Source organism: Jatropha curcas, chromosome 8 (assembly GCF_041381405.1).
Source record: "Jatropha curcas cultivar XTBG-Jc1 chromosome 8, XTBG_Jcur_1.0, whole genome shotgun sequence".
NCBI lineage: Eukaryota > Viridiplantae > Streptophyta > Magnoliopsida > Malpighiales > Euphorbiaceae > Jatropha > Jatropha curcas.
The window spans coordinates 25,421,219-25,443,781 of record NC_143158.1 but is presented as its reverse complement, the minus strand read 5'-3'; the positions used below and the strand labels follow the sequence as shown (position 1 = coordinate 25,443,781).

The following is a 22,563-nucleotide window of genomic DNA, read 5'->3' as shown; positions in this document are numbered from 1 at the left end:
CTTCCTCTCAGGATTAGTCTCTGTATATGAATGTTTTAAGATTAAAGTTTCTTCATAACGGCACATTGGAATATCAAAACCTAGTCGAATATCTATGAACATAACCCTAATTTGCTACGAAAGGCTTAGTTATCACAAAAGCAACATGAAAGATGTAATTACTTGCAAAATTGAAAAGCTTAGAAGGTTGCGATGTTGTTAATTTTGGACTTAAATTGAACTACACCTTCACCCAACACTTGGTTGTGAATCGTGAGAAGAACATGACTGAGAGGAAGAGACAAAATTAGGGTCCAACTGCTATAAAGGAAGTTATTATTATAGTCATTGGAACTCCAAGTAGGCAACTTCAAAGGCCCTCAACACTCCCAACTGCATTTGTATTTCACGCTTTCTCTGCTCACGAGGCAAGGGGCAAATTTATTATTGAACTGTGTAACTACATGGGCATGATAGGTTCCCGTGATTATAGGGCGCCACGTACTTTAAATACCAAATTTAGGAATGACCATAGTTCAGTTTCAAATTAGAGTAGAACAGAAATCGAACGGGTCAAAACCAACATAATACCATGGTTAACGATTTTAATTCTAGAACTGTAATTGAAACCGTGAACTTAATGTTCAATTCCGATTCTTCATGTTTTCAAATTAAAACCGATGGTTTTCGCTTTGAAATCGTGAAAAATATATTCTTAAAATAATTAACTTACTTTTTTGGTTTTTTTTACATTTTTTAAAGTAATTTTTTTAAAAATTTTTATTACATTGATTCGGTTTTTTTCAATAGCAATATTTATTATTATTATTATTATTTATTCAAGATAAAAATTTTAAAAAATATTTAAGAAGTTTAAAATATCCTCCGTCCCACTTTGTTTGCACATCTGATAAAATACGCACATTAAAAATTAAGTAAACAAAAGTTATTTTATCTTTTTTTACTCTTAATTTATTGAAGATATTAATAAAAGTCCCTTATTTAATGAAAGACCTTAAAAGTTATTATGGAGAAAATAATTGTTTCCATATCTAAATTTAAAAATTTTACAAATATTTTGGAACATTTAAAAAATGAATAACAAACCTAAAAAAATGGAACGGATGGAATATTATTTAATTTTAATTTAAAATTGGGAAAAACCAAACTGATGGTTTCAAAACCGTCTAAAAACGGTTTGATTTCAATTTCACTTTTTTATAATCAAAACTGACGATTTTGAAATTGAAATCGGCGATTTTAAAACCGTAGTCATACCTACAAATAGTTAGGATGAAAATAGAGTGTATTGTGATGATAAAAAGAAGAGTGTTTGAGGGCATTTTAATCTTTTTATCCCAATTTAACGGCCTTAAAATTAAAAGGATGGACTATTAAAACGAACGGAATCAAACCTCAGATGTACCGGATATTCGATCAAATCGTGTGAACTACTTAAAAAATTTGGTCAAGGACGAAATAATAATTTTTCCTAAGTCAAAAAGGATAATTTTGTCAATTTGGATATATGCCGAGATAATAACATTATTCCTTCTCAATGCGAAAATCTGGCAAATAGGACTATAATTCTATTACTCTGAATGCTCGGCATCAGAGTATCATTCGAGCTTTGCCTTTGCCCTGCCTTTCGACCTAGATCCTTCAACAATTTAACCCGTACACTGGGAAGGGACCTCCATAATCTCAAGTACTGTTCTGCAATGGCCAATTCCTCCGGTACACTTCCAGTGAAAGCTCCCATCACTCACGTCATCTTCGACATGGATGGTCTCTTACTCGGTAATTTCGTCAAACATTTTTTCGTTGTCGGTTTTTCTCTTTGTTGATTGACGGGTTGATATATGTTTTATAGTTAATGTATGTACTTGTTTGTTTGTTTTGCACTAAATCTTACTAAAATGAGATTTCTGAGATTGATTGGTTAGTTTACTGCTCTATATATTCACATAGCTCTAGTTCCTTTGTTATACGAAGAATTGGCAATTGACATTTTAATGATGTTAAAGAATCTTTATAAGCCTAGTAGAATGGAATCAAAATGCATTTCTAGTTGTAACTGGAAATCCAGTAGATTCCATTCTGCACTTAGCAAACAGAGCCTTAAATCATTCAAAATGGATTCTTATGGTGAATAAGATTGGCATGTTAACTTGCAACTAGATCCTTTGACTTTTTTTTTTTTTTTTTAATTTTTTAATTTTTTTTTTTTTTTTTGGGATGTTAATGCATTAGCTAACACCATTGAATTGTTTGGCAAAAAATGCAAATAATGTTGTGAGATTTTAAGTTGCCGACTGTGAGAATGAAATTTTAGATTTAATGGTGGTTGCTAGTTTCCTTCTCCAAGATCTATGACAAATAACACACTAGCCATGGAATTCTGAGGTTCACCATTTACCTAGTGGGCAGTTTGCTACTGCTCTATGCGTGTTTAATTAAGTCGAAGAGAATTGATGGATTTAAGGAGGGGAAGACTTGCTTTAAACTAATAACTTTCTGAGAGAAGGATAATTTGGTAAATTTAGCAAGAATTAAGAATAGAAGTTTTTGAATTGTGAGGCATGTTTTGGCTAGTATGTGAATTATTTCGTTGTATTTTAAATAATTGAAGTGACTTGGTTGGTCCTTGTGCAGTACAAAATGACTTGTTTTGAAAAAAAAAATGCAGTATTTTGTATCCCTTTCTAGTGGATTTTTACCAGTTTCTAATTTTAGGGGGCTTTGAAAAGGGAGGACTGAAGTGTTTTTTGTGGCCTTTTGGTTCTGTTCAAAAGCTGTGGAACATAGCACACTTATCTGTAAACAAATGGTGTGGAAGAATCAAAAGGATTAGCTTGATGTTTTCTTGGATTTACTATTCACAGTATGGCAGTATGTCGCACATCAGTTTTCACTGTATTTTAGCAGTGCTTTAGCATGGCATTAACAATAATAATAAAAAAAACAGTCTTATGCTTTTCTGTAATGCGAGTCTAGCATATGGGTTATTCTAATGCCTTATCTTATCCCACTTAGTATCTGTTTGTCCAGTTAGATTAATTTTTCTTGCAGATAGATCATAGAGGAAGTAATGTTTGTTGGATTATGTCAATTTGTGGCATTTATTTTGATGTGGGTTCAGCATTTGGCTCTCTACCAACAAATAATTCCTTGGACCTGTGAACATGAGGCTACTATTTATTTTGCTCCGTATTTTAATTTCTTACTCCAAACAAATAAATCTGGACCCAATTTTTGTATCCCAGATATCCCAAATTCTAGTCTTCCAGTCCTAATCTATGTATTAATCATGCAGATTTATTCCCTGAATCTGTTCATTAAGAAATGAACTATATATCTGATGAGCTTTCCACTCCATATATCAGACACAGAGAAATTCTATACTGAGGTCCAGGAAATCATACTTGCCAGATACAATAAAACTTTTGATTGGTCTCTAAAGGCAAAAATGATGGGGAAGAAAGCAATAGAAGCGGCTAAGGTTTTTGTTGAGGAGACTGGGATTAGTGATTCTCTTTCGGCTGAGGACTTTCTTGTAGAAAGAGAGGAGATGCTGCAGAACATGTTTCCAACAAGTGATCTGATGCCAGGTATTATTTGTAGCAATAATTATACATTGATTTAGTATACTTTTCAGTCTTCACCTTTTGAGTATGACTGCAACTTTGATAAATTGAGGTTTTTTATTTTTTTCTTGTCGTTTTTTTTGTTGGTTGGGGGGGGGGGGGTGGGTGGGTGGTGTTTCCCTGCAATTCAACCAGATGGGTGAATAAAACTGTCCCAAACTTGAAGTGACTTGACTCAAATCCACATGAAAGCAGTATGATCTTAATCATATAGAATAAGGAAAGTGATTATTAAAATAATATAATGATTTAATGAGTCTCTTGTGTAATTACACCAATATCCTCTCATTTTCCCCCCTCCAATCTTCTTTCTCTTTCTGCTCCATTAATTAGCTTTTGATATCCATTAAAATGGACTAGGCGCATATTTGGAGGATGGGAACAATATTGAAACCATAACATTGAAGGCTGTTATAGATTTTTTTTTTTAAAAAAAAAGGAAATGAGGAAAGTTACGGATTTTTAGTGTATTAGCAATGTTTGTTTTTTCAATTAATGTTGGCAATTATAGAAAAGTTGGCCTTGCCTGTTGTTATTTGAAATGCTCTGTTGATATGGGTGAAGTGACTTACTGTTTTAAGCTGCAGGCTCTAAATGTAGACAAGTTTTGTACATCAGTAGTCTATTTGATATAGAGGTTGAAGCTGCTTTTCCTAAAACACCTTTTAGATATTTTTTAATATCCTTTAAACATGTGAAGTTCACCTTAAAAACATTTTTAATGACCTTTTAACATATTAACATGGTGCTTTTCTTGATAGCAACTCAAGCAGCAGTGCCAAACAGGCTGGCCCTAAGAAGATTCCCAAATGATGTTTAGACAGATCTAACTTGTCTCCTATTTTTATGAAAGAGGATAAAAAAGGAGTACTAATATAGGAGCTCGCTTTGGTTTCTGGCTTGTAATTTTGGTTTTCTTTGTCTTGCAACCATCCAAAGAGGAAGCATAGAAAGAAGGAAAGCACAAGTCACTTGATGGAAATCGCAAAAAGAACAAGAAACATAAATAATCTGAAGTTCTGTTGACCTGTATGCTATTGTTCTATGCTGGTTTTAAATCCTGTTTATAAGAAGATGTAGTTTGAAATAAGTACAAATACTGAGGCATAGAGCGATTACATGCTTGTTATGAGACTAAGATCGATTATTCTCACATATTTAATTCTTCATTTATTGTAGGAGCTAGCGGTTTGATCAAGCATCTCCATGCAAAAGGAATACCAATTGCTGTGGCAACAGGGTATGTTTTATCTGTTCCCATTTCTTACAAGTTATATGTTTATTTTGTCCGGAATAGATTCTGGATCAGATTTATCTCACTTGTTCTTCCAAGTTTGTGAATTCTATTTAATGGGTATATATTTCAGTTCTCACAGACGGCATTTTGAATTGAAAACACAAAGACACGGTGAGCTTTTCTCCTTGATGCATCATATTGTTCTTGGGGATGATCCAGAAGTTAAACAAGGCAAGCCATCACCAGATGTATTCCTTGCAGCAGCCAGGAGATTTCAGGTAAGTTTGATGAGGTTTTTCTATTATCATAACTGGTGGTAGTAAAATCTGCTGGGATATTTGATTGATTCAGTTTATGGTTTTTCCCCCTCAGTTAGCTTTATTAATTTTGACATCTAGAATTAGCAAAATAACAGTTTTGGCATTTGTGAATGATAGGGTGGCCCATTGGATCCACAGAAGATTCTTGTTTTTGAAGATGCACCCTCAGGTGTTCTTGCAGCTAAGAATGCTGGAATGTAAGTATTGTCCAGTATTCTTCCCACATATATGGTGTGTCAATTGCAAATTTTCTATCATAGTAAATGGTTTTCTTCCTTTCCTACAAATGCCATAGTTTCTTTAATGGTAGGATCCATTTAAATCTATTTTTTTTATCAAATGTGATAAAAGAATATGATCATGGTTGAATTTATCCACATTGTAGCAAATATAAAATATGTGCTACGAAAGTAACGGGATTTGGTGGGTTATGTAAGTGGATCGTGTTATGCGACTTGTACAACATATGCTTTCTGCATCATGTTATATTACCAGTGGGAGTGGGACTGTAAAATCGAGTTTTGGGAACCTCAATGGGATGGTGTCGCAAGATAATATTTCAAACTAAAATTTTCTGTTCCGATTATATAGGTAACAAACCAAACCAGAATAAGAAATATAAGCTCATTAGACCTCACTCATTTTAAATTAAATATTTCTTTCTATATATGTGTCTGTATTAAATAATTGATATATGGTTATAACATATTTATGTTTTATGTATTGGTTAAGTTTCAAAAATGTGTTCTAAAACTCATTTTCATTTATGATAAATACTCAATTTGTATCTTGAACTTTCCTTTGATGTGTAATTAAGTTTAAAATTGATTTTTGGATCAACTTAGGATAGGAATTATGATTAATGATCAACTTTGTCCAATGTTTGACAAAAACAATGAAATATTGTTTTTATATTTTAAAAATATTCCTAAATAATAAAAAATGTTTTGAAATAAAAAATGAAAATAGAAACAGAATACAAGAGCTCATCCTGTCGTCCTCCCTTTCTTCTCAAACATTTGTCTCTCCACCCAATCATCAGTTCACAGTTCACTGCCACCAAACCATTATTAGTGTAGCCAATGTTGCCACAACATCACAACCGCCCCTTTACTACATTCTCTAACCTTGACTCCTAACTTTAATACTAAGCCCTCATGATTTTGTGTACAGCACTATCAAATCTTATGCTTTAATAAATGAAAAACAAATATAATACCTTCATTGAGTTCCTATTGATGGAAGAAGCGGGAACTTGGCCGACAGGCATATGACTGACAAGGATGCATGTCTGGTTTTTGGACTGAAAAACATATGTTTTGTGGCGACCTATTTGAAAATTTTCCCAAAATTGATGTAAAAGTTAATTTTGGATTAAATTGGACACAAGTTATTGGACTTCAAAAGAAATTTCAGGGGTAAATGAAACATTTTTCCCTTCATTTACTTCCATCAGAACTCTATTTTTTGAGGGATAAATGTGATGAAAATATCTAATATTGTGCTGCCTGAACTTTACCAGGCACACCCTTAGTAACCTATTTAATGTACTTGTTTATGCATATTGTTTTTCACAATCCTGAGGCATATATACACTTGGCTACTTGCCATATTTGTGTTGGGGATTTTTAATTCCCCCTCCATTCCAAAATAAATGTGACAGCCAACTTTTGTTGCCATCCCAAGTGGAATTAATCGTTGAGGGAAAATAATGAAATAAAACTTACAAACATGGATTTCAATGAATAGTAAAAGCAATTTTCTTTTGACATCTCAATGAATTGAAGATATTGAATCAGTATAGAGCTTTTGGTTTGGATGCCTTGGAAGTTTCCTGAGGCCTTTTGTTAATGATTTTATAACATTTTTCTCTTCTAATTGGTGTTCTCTCTTACTGAAGAAGGCCAGTCGAGCTGCTTTTTCCTGATGCAACACCTGATATAATTCTTTTACTTTATTACCGTCTTTAATGAAGCAAAATCAAACCAAAAAGCATACGCTTCGACTTTTTAAAACCTTAACAAAAATGATGATTGATTATTCTCTCTAAACAAATCTTTGTTGACTCATTTTGGGTGTAGACATGGTATCACACATTAGCTTATTAGAATACAAATCCTGGATTTAAATGTCTTATTTAATGCATTTGCACTCATTTTATAGTTATAATTTTAGTCACTTTGTTGAATGTCCATTCATTTAGGTTATATTTGGTATATGGCATAATGTAACGTAATCAAATATGTTTTTATTTCAGTTGAGAGGCATCTGATATACTGAAAATTTTATTTGACACCAGAATAGTCCCTCTGGCACTAATTGTTGCATACACCATGCAGGAATGTAGTAATGGTTCCAGATCCAAGGTTGGATAGCTCTTATCATGGTACTGCAGATCAGGTTTTAAGCTCGCTGTTGGAATTCAATCCAGGTTATTGGGGCTTGCCTTCTTTTGAAAATTAGGAAAGCTAAAATTTGCAGATTTTAGAAATAAAAATGATCTGTTTTACTGCTTTTCAATTGATATGATCTTAGGCATGTCCTTTCTGGTTTGCTCTTTGGGCATACGTTTTAATTCTCATTTTACTATCCACAAATACATTTCTATGAAGGATTACTCATTATTGATCATATTGATATTCTTGTTCTTGAAAGGGCAGAAGCCTACATGATAAAGACACATGTGAAGAAAATAGTAACAAGGTGCAAAAAGAATATTATATGGGTTCTTGTTTTTTCACTTCAAGGTCCTTTAATAATAAGAGATATTTTTTTCACTCCGTTAACAATTAAAGGTTTATTGCTTTTTTAAGCGGTGAATTTATGTTGATATGTCGTGGGCATGTTTGTATGTCTGTGTGTTTTTTTTTTTTTTTTTTTTCCATCAATTTTGATTGCAGTTTTTATTCAGTGATGAAATTTTATCTTCTCCTATGAGGAGTGCCTTTATTTTTATTTTAAACGAGCAACTTATTACTAATAATATTTTTTGTCAATATTATATAATAATTTTTATTAAATGCTCCAATATGAACTTCTCAAATAATGACTATTGCATTGCAAATATTTAAAGGTAAAGGAATTGTATGGTTTCAACTTCGAACTTACTTTGTATGACAATACAGGTACTTGAAAATAGAATTATTGGTGAATAATTAAAAACAATTTCCAGTAATTAATTTAAACACTTTCTTTCAATAACTTAAACACACCAACTTTTCCTTTTCGTCTCTATTTTTGCATCCTGCCAAAATTTATTTATATTTGCCTTTTCTTTTGCTTTGGGCTCACATAACAAGAGCATGGACCATTCAATTTAATGGTTATAATTGTACTATTCTATTATTTCAATTTCCACTGTAGCAATTGGAAATCGTCCCGTTAAGTGCATAAGATTATATTTGAAGATAACAATTGTGAAGAAATCTATGTAAAATTAAAACCTATAATATGATTCATTAATTTTTGAGATTGAAGTTCTTTTTTATACATGGGAGGTTCAATGGGTCGGAATAACATTGTAGGTTATACAGTAGAGGCTACTCTTCCTTTGAATAACACTCACTTAATTGGTAATAACCTTTAGTGATGAAGAAAATTTAAACTCGATATATTTTGAAGACTCAAATTAGAGACATTTTACTTCATATATTTTTGTGGTAAAGAAAATTCAAACTCGATATATTTTGAAGACTCAAACTAGAGACATCTTACTCTCTATATTTTCTACGAGAGATAGGAACACCAACACCAATCAGACCATACCTTATTAACATATTTGAGATTGAAGTTATATTCAATCTTTGGTTTTCATAATTCAATAGTAAAATAATCAGAAGGATCACCGTTATTGACAACTTAGGTGGCAATATCCCACTATACGGTCCAAGTAAAGTCATTGAACCTCCAAATAAATGCATGTCTATGGCTATAATGGTTTAAAGTATAATCCAAGTAAAGTCATTGAACCTCCAAATAAATGCTTGCCTACTGCTGTAATGCTTTAAAGTATCACTTATACGCGTTGGACATCCATAAATTTAAATTATTTGAATCTAAATCGGTTTAAAGTTTTTTTTTTATATAATAATGGGGAGGATACCGGTAGATACTCCATGACTAAATCTATTCAATAAAGCGGATAACGAGTAATAAATGTCAAATACTTAGATTCATACTCACCACCTAAAGTTTTATTATCTTCACTCGTTTTCAATCTATTTATAACTATTCAATTCTATATAAACAGACGGATGCCAAACATACCCACCCTCCCATCCCTAAGTAGAGGATTTCAATCCTAATTTAGTTATGGATATGTACAAGATCATTCAAATCTATGACCATTTATAATTTTTAAAGGCTAATACTTTGATGGTGAACATATAAGTCTTATCAATATTAGAATCTCTTTTTTCAAAACACAAAACAAAAACATATATAATTGTTAAATTCAGATAATTGGACTTATATTTTTCTACCTGCACTTTGTAATCAAAATATTTTTTAATAATCAACACTTTGTAATCAAAACATGTTTTAAAAATCAACGATGTATTGATCGGGGTGGTAAGTGATCTCTGTAAGGCTGAAAATATAAGTTCGATTTCTTTGTTGAGAGAGTAAAAACATTATACGACCTGAGAGAATAACACCTCCTGATTAGATAAAAAAAAAAAAAAAAAAAAACACACATTGGTAATTGCATGTATTTTGACGAGTTAATAAACTAATTTGCAATTCCTGGGGGGATCTTAATGGTAAAGGCTTGAAATATCTAGCAAGGCTAAGTCAAATATAGTTAAATAGGGTGGGGATAGGTAATTTATTATGTAGCTCCTCCAATTGGGGAAAAAAATGAACTGATGGGCTCCTCTCATGTTGAACATTTTCAGCTTTGAAACTGTAATTCCAACCAACGAAATAAAGTTAATTTCATAGGAATTGAGAAGAAAGTAGTGTTAAATTTAGTAAGCCGTATTGAAATGTAATGTAATATAATTAAATACATATTTAGTAGAATACTATAAATATATTTACACTGTAAATGTATTTAATTACATTGTATTATATTCTATTATGACTTACTAAAACGAGTTAATATAGGAACGATCATAACCAATATAAAATCAACTGGTTTCAATTGAATTAGATAGGTTTAAATTGATTTTGGAACTGAAGCCGACCTCTTGGTTAGTTCAACCTGGGATTTTACTCTGATTTGAATTCCAATAAATTCTAGTTTGTAAACAAAATAATTTCATAAGATTTTATTCAAATCGATTTCAAACTGAGTGTAGTTTTGATTTTAAACTTAGCTATGAACACTCTTAATTGGTTCACATAGCGTTAAATTAAAACTTCAACTAATTTCAGTCAGCTAAATATTTAAGTAATGAAAGAGAGGAAAAGTTAAGAGCAATAAATTGTGTCCTCCACACACTTTGCTATAATGCAAATTAAAAGTGGGGGCCTAGAAAATTTTCTAGCTATAGTCTCATAAGCCACAATTCAAAAGAGAGAACAAGAATAAGACCATGCCATATTAAATAGAGAGGCTCAATTTGAATTGATATCATGCATACATGTCATGGAGTTGCCGTTGCACACAATTCCTTGTTTTGTTGGAACAAGAAATAAATGCCTTAACCAAACACCACCTAAAAGTAGTCTTCCTTAACCAACATCATTTTCTTTTGAAAAGATCTCAAAGGAAAATTTAATTGCATTGAATATGAGTTTTCAAATGGAGCCTTAATACATGTGCAAAAAAATAAAAAATAAAAAATTACTCCCTCTACTTTTTTTATATCTGTCGTTTAAGTTTTTTACATACAAATTAAGGACAATATAACAATAGAGGTTAAAAAAAAAAAAAACTATATTTCGCTTCTTGAAAAGGTAGTAATTCACGTGGTATAAATAGATTCAAGATAGAGTTTAAGTTTAATATAGACTATTAGTGTTACTAGTGATAGAAGAGTAAATCAGGAAAGAAAATATTTAAGAAAGTATTTGACATTATTAACAATCTCAAATGGACTAAAAACAAAATCACAAAGGGCATATAAGGGTGGTAAGCTAGCTAGCTAATTGGTTAGTACTAATTTTTTAGTTTTGGTTGGCCCAAACTTAAATAAGCCCAAATTACACATTTTGGCATCATGGATTTAACTTCTAACCAATTTAACCTAATTTATCATGGGTTATCATTATATTCCCTGTTTTTTTTTTTAATATCTTTACCCTAAAATGACAAATATTAAAAAATAAAGAGAATATAACGAAAAAAAAACATTCTTGATGGTATGATTCTTGACCTTAAACATGAATTAATGGACAGCCGAATACATCAATTACCCTTTGAACTTGCGCATAAACATCTTGTAGCCCCTTATATTTTAGAAATGGCCTTGTGACCCTCTAAATTTATTTTTTTTTTTAATTTATGCACGCCTGTCGAGAGCCAAATCATCGAGTGAATAACTTACGCAACAACATGGACTAGTGGCAAGACAATTGGCAATTAGGCTGCCATGGTGGATGCCATCTCACCTGGTTTGATTTCCCATTCTCTTTCTTTTTGTTTTCTTCTTCTTAAAACTTGTTCTCTCTCTTTTTATTTTCTTTTTCTTAAAATTTAAAAAAGAATGCAGAAAGCTCTGCCTTGCAAAATCTAATCCTACTCTACTTTTGATTTTGTGTTTGTTTCATTTTCGATTTTTTGTTTGTTCCGTTTTCGAAATATCAACAACATTAATACAAGGCTACGCTTGTATAACAAACGTCAAGCCAGCCTCTTTGTAGGAGTTCGAAGAACTCCCTTTTCGTCTTTGTCGCAACAAGATCCATAGTTATTGCTCTCATTCATTGGCTTATCCATTTCACCAAGCTCTTTTCTAGATCTCTTCGTCCAAGTGAGTCCCATTTTGATGAAAAAACTTCACAATTATCTCTTTTTTCCATTTCTTCTTGAATTAAAATGATATGTTTACTTTCCATGTTGCTAGAACTAGCATCTCTTGAATTGTTATTGTTGGATTTTGAGATACCAGTAGATTTTTTAGGATTTTGCCTTTTCTTGGTACAGGTTTTGAGTTTGGTGGTGCCATTATTGTTATTCAAAATGAACTTTTGAAGTTTTGAAGGAGATGGGTATTTGGGGTTGAAGAAAAGCAATAGGTTACCATGTAAGATGCTATGTGACTAACTCGCTCATTTTCAGGCGTGTATTTCACATCCCTTTTCTGACGTGGCCGGGCATGCATAAATTAAAAAAAAACAAGTTTAAGGGGGGACAATATCATTTCTAAAATATAGGGGGCCACAAGACTTTCATGCACAGATTTAGAGGGCAATTAATGTATTCGACCGTTAATAGACAGTAAGACCGACCCAATGAAAAAGCACTTTTCGTAAATTTTCCTGCCCTATTTCTTTCAGCCAGTCAACTGAAGAGTTAATTGTTTTTGGCTAAACTAACAAGTGTGCCTTTAAAATGGGAAAAATGTCCCCAAAGTACTACACTACTATAAAGTATTGAAGTCTTTTCACATGGAAAAGTAGTTGCTCTATTGCTTTCAATTAAACTAAATGTGTGCCAACATAAATATATGCAATGAAGCTATGCTTAATTACCCACCAAGCATGCTTAGATAGAGGGGCCAACTCTAAGATTGTCACATATAATAATTTTAAACCAACCATATGCATGCCAACCTCTAATCTAATACTCATTCTGTTCCAAAATATAAATTATTTTTTGGTGATTATTTTATCCCAAAACATATGTTGTTTTCAGTATTTTAAAAAAGTTATAAATGATATTTTTCCAATATTATCTTATTTACATTAAATACAATAACAATATTCATAAGTTCCTCTTGATTTTGAGATAAAGGGTAATTTGATCAAATTAATCTTGATTTAAAATAATTTAAGAGAATTAATTACTTTTTTAATCATTATGCAAAAACAATGACTTATGTTTTGGAATAGTGAAAATACTAAATCTCACATAAGTTCACGCATCTTTTGATTCTTCTTTTGATAACAATAACATCAATTTTACTTCGCCCAAATGTATAGATTTGCCCTTGAAGTTTACACTATTTACTAACCATCAAGTTTGCGGAAACCTATTATATCTACACTTTTACATTTCAATAATAACTATATACCTCGTCAAAATGAAATAACTTTATAAGCATTCAAAAAATATAATTTTGAACTAAGTGAAGATTTTAAAGGAAAAAAAATATCAGATAATATAATTTTAGACTAAATATTTCATTTCGTTTTACTATTTTACTTTTTTCGATTTTTAACTTTTTAAGTAACATGTATTTTCAAAAAAAAAAAAAAAAAAAATCTTAAGCAAAGTATATCATATAGTAAAAAATTATTTAGACTTTTTGAAGTGTATAGAATAGGTTGAGTGATTGTAATTTTGAAAATAAAAGTAAAAAATTTTCAGTTCAAATCAAATCGAAACCGCTTAGTCAGATTCAGATTTTAACATTCATATGAACTTTAACAAGCCATTGAACCACTGGTTCCAGTTCAAAACTTTAAACCGACAATTCGATTCGATTTTGATTCATCTATACTAAGGTGCAGTACCGATTTGAACAAAACCAATGGCCATGCCTAATTATATATGTGTGTGATTTTAGTTCTTTTTTTTTTTCAATTTTTATATGAATAAGTTTACATTTAACAAATAAAAAATTACAGTACATATATTGGATTAATAACATGACATTAACACTATTTGGTATTTATTATTAAAAATAAAATAAAAAATGTATATCTATAAACATATTAATAAACAGATTTGATGAACTTAAAAAAAAAAAACAAAAACAAAAAGATGCCTTGAAATTGATGTATACGAAGTAACAATCTCTCTTTCTACTCTTCCATTTGATCCTAATCCCTAGTTTTATAGGCTGAACAAACCTCTGTTTTGAAGCTTGCTAAATGAAGGCATCGACAGATCTTTGAAATGCCCGGAAAAATTAAAAAAAAAAAGTATATTCAAGAATGGATCACCTTGCCACTTGCATAAATAATTTAATTTGTTCTAAAACAATTCTTATATCACTAATAATATAGTCTCATTCTTGAAATTTGCTAATACTAGCCTTTTTATGACGTGTGTTTCATTTACTAAATTTGTTCTTTGGACTCGTTTAATTTTTTTATTTATATAATATTAAAGTATAAGTTTTATTTAGATAAAATAAATACAATGTTATTTACATTACACTTTACCTTAAAAACTACTTATAATTCTAATTCTATGTACTTAATTCTTCTATTTTATACAATGAAGTGGTTTCAAAATAAAATTTAATCCAACTCCTAAACCTAATTTCAGCCCCTAATTTATATATGCAAATTTTTAAAACTTTAATAGATGTCCAAAAAGTAAATCAAGCTATCATTGAATCTCCAACACGATGAAAAAGTAAAAAATATATTTCTTACTGCTAGGTAAAAGAAATGAAATGAAAAGTGATTTGAATTGTTTAAAAATAACACGAACTAGAATCCTAGTGGTAATAACTTTAACTATAATGATAATATTAATTACTTGGTGCGTTAAAAAAATGCACATATTCATATACACAGATTCTTGAAACAAAAAGTGATTCAAAATATAAATATATAATTCTATATTTTTTCAGTTAAACTGATTCATTAATAAAAAAGAAAATAAAAAATAAAAAATTATTTTTAGAACTCAATATATAATAAAAAACAAATTATTTTTAAAAAATTACTATCTGAATCTTAAAAATTAGTTCATTCTTCAACTGAAAAGGCCATTTAATGAAATTTCATTTTGATAGATAAAAAAAAAAAAAAAAAAAAAAAACTAAAAGCCAAGTAAAAACAATATGTCCAATCATATCATACAAATTTAAAAAAAGTAAATATTAAAATAAAATAATGTTTTTTTCTTTATCCCTATCCTAAAATAAAATTTTTTAAATCACAGTCAAATAATAAAATATTTAAAAATAACTTCAAAAAGTAAAAAATTTAAAAATTTTCAAATATCTTACTATCATATATTAATTCTTATAGAATTTACTACCAGATATTTTCTATTTTGTAAACATATTAATTCTTATAGAATTTACTTTCTATTTTCTATTTTATTTCGTGCAATGAATATTGCGATAACGTTTAATAATATATTGACATTGTTTGTCTCTTCCAACTAAACACAAGGACACGATCACTTCTTGGAGAATTCACTCGGCAGTGAGAAGTACATAAACTCAAGACTGATAGGATAAAATCCTAAGTGATATATCTAAATCTGATCCTTGTGTATTTGATTATGATTTTAGTGTATCTGTAATATATCTAATTATATGATCATTTTTTTTCTTGTACACCTATATAATGTAAATCACCCTGCAATATAATACAAATTCCTTTTCATTGAACATGATATCAGAATTTTTCTAGTCAATTTTTTTTTTCTTTTTGCATGCTTCGGCTCTTCCCCTCTAAACATTCACGCCTTCCACAGCCATTGAACATGGTGTTGTAATTCTTCTAGAGTAGTCAAATTTAATGTCCATTTTAATCATTATCATTGTTATTTTGCTCTTGCAATCTTTTATGATCTACCACCTTTAAAGAAGCCTCCATTGACCTTCTTTGGTAGAAAGCTATGAAAAGAATTAGAAACACTTATTGAAACTAGCACTTGGGACTTAGTTGATTTGCCTCGAGGTAAATCTATTGTAGTTTGTAATGAGCGTACAAGATTAAGACTCTTGTCGACGGGAGTATTGAACGGTATAAAGCATGCTTGGTTGCAAAATGATACACATAAGAATATGAAATTGATTATGAGGCGACTTTTGCTCATGTTGCTCGCCTTCCTATTGTACGAGCTCTTATTTCTGTTGTCTTACCCCGAAAACGGTCTCTCTATTAGATGGATATTAAAAATGTCTTTTTAATTGGGGACTTATCTGAAGAAGTGTTTATGAAACCTCCGTTGGATATCCGAAGAGGTGTCTTTTTAAATATTTATCGGATCAAAGCTAATTTTCCTTTATGCTTTTATATATGTATATATATTAAGTAGAAATCTTTAATGATATAATTATTAGAACTTTCAATCTAAATCTCTAAAAATGCTAGTTTGAATGAATATAAATCTGTAATATCTGTAATAAAATTAAAAAATTAATAAAAATAATCAAATTGAACATAATAATTAAATAATTTAATATAATATTATAATTTAAATAAGTGCAAATTATTTACAAGAGTAATCCATTAAACACCAATATATTTAATTGAATTAGTTAGTATTTTCTTCATGTTTCGAGTTTGATTAGTTACAAAGTTTTTGTGATTATAATTAGATTAAATAAAAAAATAAATTTTTTGATTAAAATGATCTATATTTTCTTGGATTATAATAAACATATTATAATATTATATGAATCGAAGAGAAATTATTAATTTGTCTAAAGAAAATAATACATAAATCATATATGAGTAATATGGTTGAAAATTAAGATATTTACGTACGTAATGGAATTAAATATACTTCTCTAATTGAATTAAATAAAAATCCATAACATAAATAATCTTAAAGGTTTTTTTTTTATTAAATTCGTACATTTTATTTGTAGTTTCATAGCCAATACATATTATTTTTTTATAAATATAAATCATAGTTAAGAATATATAAGAACTATATAATTCTTTAAAGTATAAATCATGATATTATCTCAAATACATTTAATTTTTAATGTTACATTTTTTTTTTTTTTGTAATCTCCTTGTTTCTAAGCCAATTGAAATACTAATTAAACATTTAGTCAGTAATTAATTCTTTAATAAATGGTCATTGGAACTAAAAGTAATATGCATTGGAACTAATTAAATGCAATAAATTTTACTCAAGAATCAACAAATAACTTAAATTTGAAATTTAATTACGAAAAATTTTCCCTCATAATAAAGGATAATTCCGCCTTTACACTATAGCATTTAATCAATTGAAAACTAAAAAAGATAAATATAAATAGTAAAAATTCAAAAAAGCCCCTCTTGATATAGCACAAACTGTGCTAAATAGCTTTATTGTAATAAAAAATAAGAATAAAAACTGTTGTTTATATTCACTGTATAAAATTTTATTTGAGAATTTAATAGAAGTGCTGTTGTTATGGAAAAATTGATGGTGAGTTATCTTTAATTCATAAATTAAAATTTAAGAATGATAAAGTATTTAAGAGTTAATTTAAGGATCCAAGTATAAAAATTAGCCTATATTTTATGGCTAATATTTTTTTATTTATTTATAACATAAAAATCATTAAATTTAATCACTCATTACAACAAAAGTCACTCTTATAGTGGGTAAATTAATTATCATAAAGTTCTAACATGCAGAACAATATGATTTAATGGAAATTTTGTTTATTTTATGAATAAAATATCGTTCTATAAGAGAAAAAATAAACAAAAAGAGATTGAATAACGAGTAAACAAATTAGAGAAGCTATTTATTACTTTGTCCGTTTTGATAAATTTTACTGGCTTTGTCCCAAAATATAATCATTTTTTATTTATTATTTTGTCTCAGAATATAAGTCGTTTGATATATTTTAAAAAGTAATAAATGATATTTTTGCAATATTGCCCTTGTTTACACTAAATATAATAAATACCTCAGAAGCAACATTGGTTTTTAGATAGAGTATAATTTGGTCAAATTACCCTTGAGTTTGTTACTTCCTCTGTCCCAAAATACTAGTCGTTTAAAGTTTTTGCACAATGATTAAAGAAGCAATTAATTCTCCTAAATTGTAACAAACTCAAGGATAATTTGACCAAATTATATTTTATCTCAAAACCAATAATTGCTTATAAAGTATTTATTATATTTAGCATAAACGAGAGCAATATTAGAAAAACGTCATTTATTACTTTTTGAAATACACAAAACGACTTATATTTTAGGATAAAATAACAAACAAAAAATGACTTATATTTTGGTACAAATGGAGTATGATTTAGGAGAATTAATTACTTCCTTAATCCTTGTACAATAAATTTAAACGATTTATATTTCGGGACAGGGAGTACAGTTTTTAACTTTTTGTATCCAATTAAATGACTCTTTTAAAAAATCAAAGTAGCATTAATTATTTTATTGCAACTTTACTCTTGTTTAGATATTTCAATTAAACTTTATCTCAAATAAATGATTATTAATTAAAGAGTAATTTAGTCAATTATCCTCATGTTTTTTTTAGGATCAATATAATTCAATCATTTTTTTTTTAAATTTTGTGAAAAAGTCAAAAACTACTCTGAAAAATAATGTTTATAACACTCAAACAGTAGTTTTATTGTATTTTAATTGTAAATGGTTAATTAATTAATTCAATGATTTTTGTATTGTAAATTAAAAGATCATAACTAACAAACTGTTATGAACTGCATGTTTAAAAATTCGAACTGAAATACCATTTTAGATATAAAGTTTAAGTTGAAAACTACTTCTAACCTAGGACAAAGTTTTTTTTTTTTTTTTTTTTTTTTTTAGTATTTGAGGTGGGAATTTGAATTGGATCTATTAACAGACAGTATATATCTTGATGTATACGTACGGTAAAGTTGGATGGACATTTTTAATCAGAAAATTAATAATCATAGTTAAAAATATTTTTTTAAGTATTAGTAAAAACAAAGTTTAATTTCCTCTGATACAAGATTTTCCACGTAAACAGCAAAAACACTTGCCATCCATGCCTCTCTTCCTCATCTCTTCCTTGGATTCCCCTTAACCGGCAATATTCTAATCCTCTTCGCCACTCGTACAAAATCCCTAATCACAATACAACGGGCGGTAAATTTTTTTATTTATTTTTAAATAAAACTCAGAACTGATTTATATATACAAACAGAAGTTACACATAAGGAACTATAATTTAGCACGGACAAAGCATGTACTAAATCGCTAAAGACTTTGGATTGATTTTCCTACACCAGTTGTATGGGCACAATGATAGACAAAATCAATAAAAAAAAAAAATTTTATTAAAATAGAACATTTCTGATCATATATAAATAATAATAATAAATTAAAAAAATTTTGAAAAAATTGTTATTTTAATTGATTTGGTAGTCTAATCAGATCTGCATAAGTGTACCCATTTAGCAAATACAATGATAGTAATTAATATAACTACCCATTTTCAAAAAAAAAAAACAATTAGAAATATGAGTTTTTTTTTAAAAAAAAAAACTCAACCACATAAATAACCAAGCTAATAATAATAATTGACACAAATAAAGATATGTGCATTTTTTTTTACTTTAAATTTGTCAATAAAATCTGTCAATAAATCTAGAAGTTTTTATACTAAAAAAATCCTTAAACAAAGTTATCTTTATAGCACTAAAAATAATAAAAAAGGACAAAACAGTAATAAACCAGTGATTTCTAGCAAGATGTAGGGATGACACAGTTCAGTCGAAACTGAACCAGTCAAAACCGATACCGTGATGACCACCAGTGATGATGTAGGAATGACCACTAGTGATTTCTGTTTCTAAAACTCTAACCGAAACCTTGAACTTAAAGTTCGGTAAGAGTTTTTAATTTTTTGAGATCAAAACGGACGGTTTTAATTTGAAACAGGCGGTTTTGGTTAAAAATCGGTAATTTCGACTTAAAACTGTGAAAAACATGTTCTTCAAAAGAAATTTCTAACTTACTTTTTTGTTTTATTACAGTTTATAAAGTAAATTTAAGAACTTTTATTAAATTGATTTAATTTTTTTAATAATAATATTTATTATTATTATTTATTCTAAGTTATAAATTTTAAAAAAATATTTTAAAATTTTAAAATATATTATTCGATTTTGATTCAAAACCCATAAATAACATGAGGTGATAACCGAAGATGTAAAAGAAATGGATATTCTCCAATGAAGTACTTTCCTATAAAACATTGACATATAATATATATATTCAAAAATAAATTTAAGAAAATGTAACATACTTTCCTTTTATAGATATATTATATGTTATATAAAAACAATGTTGTACAAAAATTCAAACATAAGACATAACCTGAATGTGTATAAGCTAGTAATATAGTCACAGTAAAAAAATAATAAAAGAAGTAATTACGTACTTCCAGTTAAGGTCACCGGCGAGAAGGAGATCATTTTCCATATCTTCATAAGCAACAAGATGACCAGGAACAGCATTTGTTAAATCAAGATTATCTGCTATCTCCGCCGCCATGTCACCACCAGTGCCATCGACAAACATTTGCCGGAGAGCCATAGCAAGACTATTGTAGCTTGCATGCTTGTGGAGGCTGATGCGGTGGCAAATTGACCGTCCTTCCAAAACAACAGTGACCGGAGGAACCACGGCGGAGACAAGATCGTCATCATCCAGACAGGGAAATGATCTAGAGTAATTAGCCATGAGAGGAAGAGAAGAAGGTGGTTTAGGGGTTGCGTTTGAAAGTAATAATCTCGATGGTGACGGTGATGGTGATGATAATGATCTCTTTTTAAAGGTTTTATCTTGTCTCCGTTGAGGATCAAAAGCATTCATGTCTAATGGTTTGGTTAGTTGGATTTTAGTAAAGAAACCGAAAAGAGTTTGGTTTTTTGGCGGTTCAGAGAGAGAGAGAGAGAGAGAGAGTGTGTGTGTGGGTGTGTTTGACGTGGTTTCGTTGGAAATATATAAATGAATGAGAGAGAAAGAGAGAGAGAGAGAGGACATGTTAAATTTACAACTTTTGGTGTTGGTTCCATTTTATTCTATTCCATAATATTGTTTTGAGAAAATGGGATCCAATGAGATGTTGGGTCAAATGTTTTATTTTAAAATTTTTACTATTTTATTTTCTTTGTAGAAATACGATATCATCTTGTAATTTTCACACTTATCAAGTCCATTTCACTAATTTCTACTTGATCCGCCCCACAAATTTAAGCTTTTTTTCTTGTCACACGGATTAAGAAAATTATTTATGGTGTATTCTGCAGTAGCATTTAGGGCAGCATTTAGTGTTTGAACTAATCAAAATAATATTTCTCTAAATTACTATGTTCGTTAACTTGATATACAAAGTAGTTTTGAGAGGTTTATAGAGTGTTTAACTTGATATACAAAGTAGCTTTAAGAGGTTTATGGAGAATTTTCTAAAATGTTTTCTTATCTAACGTTTAGTGTTTCACTCTTTTTATTAAATGTTTTTTACAACCTTATCCTTATCCTTATCCTTAATTAATATAAAATCCTTATGTTATCACATTACATGTTTTATTATCTTTAAGTTGGCTTATTTATATTTGATAGTAAAAGAAAAAAAATATTATTTATATATTGTATTTAAACTCAAACAAATATTAAAAATTAAACATGTTGATCCCCTAAAATATTAAAAATTTCCCATTTTATTTATAAAATAGTGAACTTTTCAACTTTTGCTGCCTTAAATTTTGAAAATTTAGATATAGTGAAATAATTTTTTTGTAATAAATTTAATTGAAAATTCTAAATGAATATTTCAATGTCCTTTTTATCATTTTAATTTTATTGTCAATCAAATAACTGTTTTTATCGAACATTTTCGCTTTCAACCACTATTTAAACAACTAACAGCTAGCCGCTAATATCTACCAACTAACAACTACTAAAACAGTTAATAACTATTAAAACAGCTAATAGTTACTAGAACAGCTAGTATTGTCAAACAGTAGGAGAATTGTATTCTTTTTTTGGTATTAACCAAACAAGTATTCACTGGATATGTATCTTAATCATTCAACATTAGTTTTTGCTTGCGTCAAGTCGGACTATTAAGAATAAGGTCGGCTCACTAGAGGATAAAGCATTTCAAGTGTGCATTTGCTTCATTCATGATTATCAAACTCTTGAATCAAACCCTTGATCTCACTTAAATGAGAAGAGCATTAAGTCATCCATCCCAACATGGTTCATAGTATAAAATTGTACTTTTAGAAAGAAGTGGTATATGATTTCAAAAAATAAAAAAGAAAAATAAGCATGTAGTTATGGGATGGGATGAAATTTTTTGTTTAAGCAAGAGGTATAATTTCCTTCGGTCCATAGAACATAAAAATTTTTTGGCTTCCCAGCAAAAACGGCTTTCCGAAAAGCAAATTTATATTCTCACATTTATGAAAATTGAGGTCGCTTATCACTCCAAAAACCGCTTTCTGAAAAGTAAATTTATGTTCTCACCTTTACGGAAATTGAGGTCGCTTATCACTCCAAAAGATGGATGGAATGATTATTAATCTAGCTACTATGTTGTTTGGATTGATGAAACAT

The 22,563-nt window shown here is 29.2% G+C and overlaps 2 protein-coding genes across 2 annotated transcripts; one reads left to right on the top strand and one right to left on the bottom strand.

Moving 5' to 3' along the window:
- Positions 1-1,535: 1,535 nt before the first annotated feature.
- Positions 1,536-7,960, top strand: LOC105635586 ((DL)-glycerol-3-phosphatase 2). Its single transcript, XM_089725308.1, has 6 exons — positions 1,536-1,779; positions 3,366-3,590; positions 4,806-4,866; positions 4,994-5,141; positions 5,301-5,380; positions 7,523-7,960. The coding sequence occupies exons 1-6, from the start codon at positions 1,581-1,583 to the stop codon at positions 7,644-7,646; spliced, it is 837 nt and encodes a 278-aa protein (XP_089581434.1). The 5' UTR covers positions 1,536-1,580; the 3' UTR covers positions 7,647-7,960.
- Positions 7,961-18,862: 10,902 nt separating this feature from the next.
- Positions 18,863-20,945, bottom strand: LOC105635585 (auxin-responsive protein IAA33). Its single transcript, XM_012218661.4, has 2 exons — positions 20,381-20,945; positions 18,863-19,062 (listed from the first exon to the last, which is right to left on the bottom strand). Exons 1-2 carry the CDS (start codon positions 20,812-20,814, stop codon positions 18,996-18,998), a joined length of 501 nt encoding a protein of 166 aa, XP_012074051.1. The 5' UTR covers positions 20,815-20,945; the 3' UTR covers positions 18,863-18,995.
- Positions 20,946-22,563: the final 1,618 nt, after the last annotated feature.

Coding starts and splice junctions, on each gene's coding strand:
- LOC105635586 (XM_089725308.1), top strand. CDS start 1,581: ATGCTCGGCATCAGAGTATCATTCGAGCTTTGCCTTTGCCCTGCCTTT. Junction 1,780..3,365: donor CATGGATGGTCTCTTACTCG/GTAATTTCGTCA, acceptor TCCATATATCAG/ACACAGAGAAATTCTATACT. Junction 3,591..4,805: donor AACAAGTGATCTGATGCCAG/GTATTATTTGTA, acceptor CATTTATTGTAG/GAGCTAGCGGTTTGATCAAG.
- LOC105635585 (XM_012218661.4), bottom strand. CDS start 20,814: ATGAATGCTTTTGATCCTCAACGGAGACAAGATAAAACCTTTAAAAAG. Junction 19,063..20,380: donor GCCGGTGACCTTAACTGGAA/GTACGTAATTAC, acceptor TATTGTGATTAG/GGATTTTGTACGAGTGGCGA.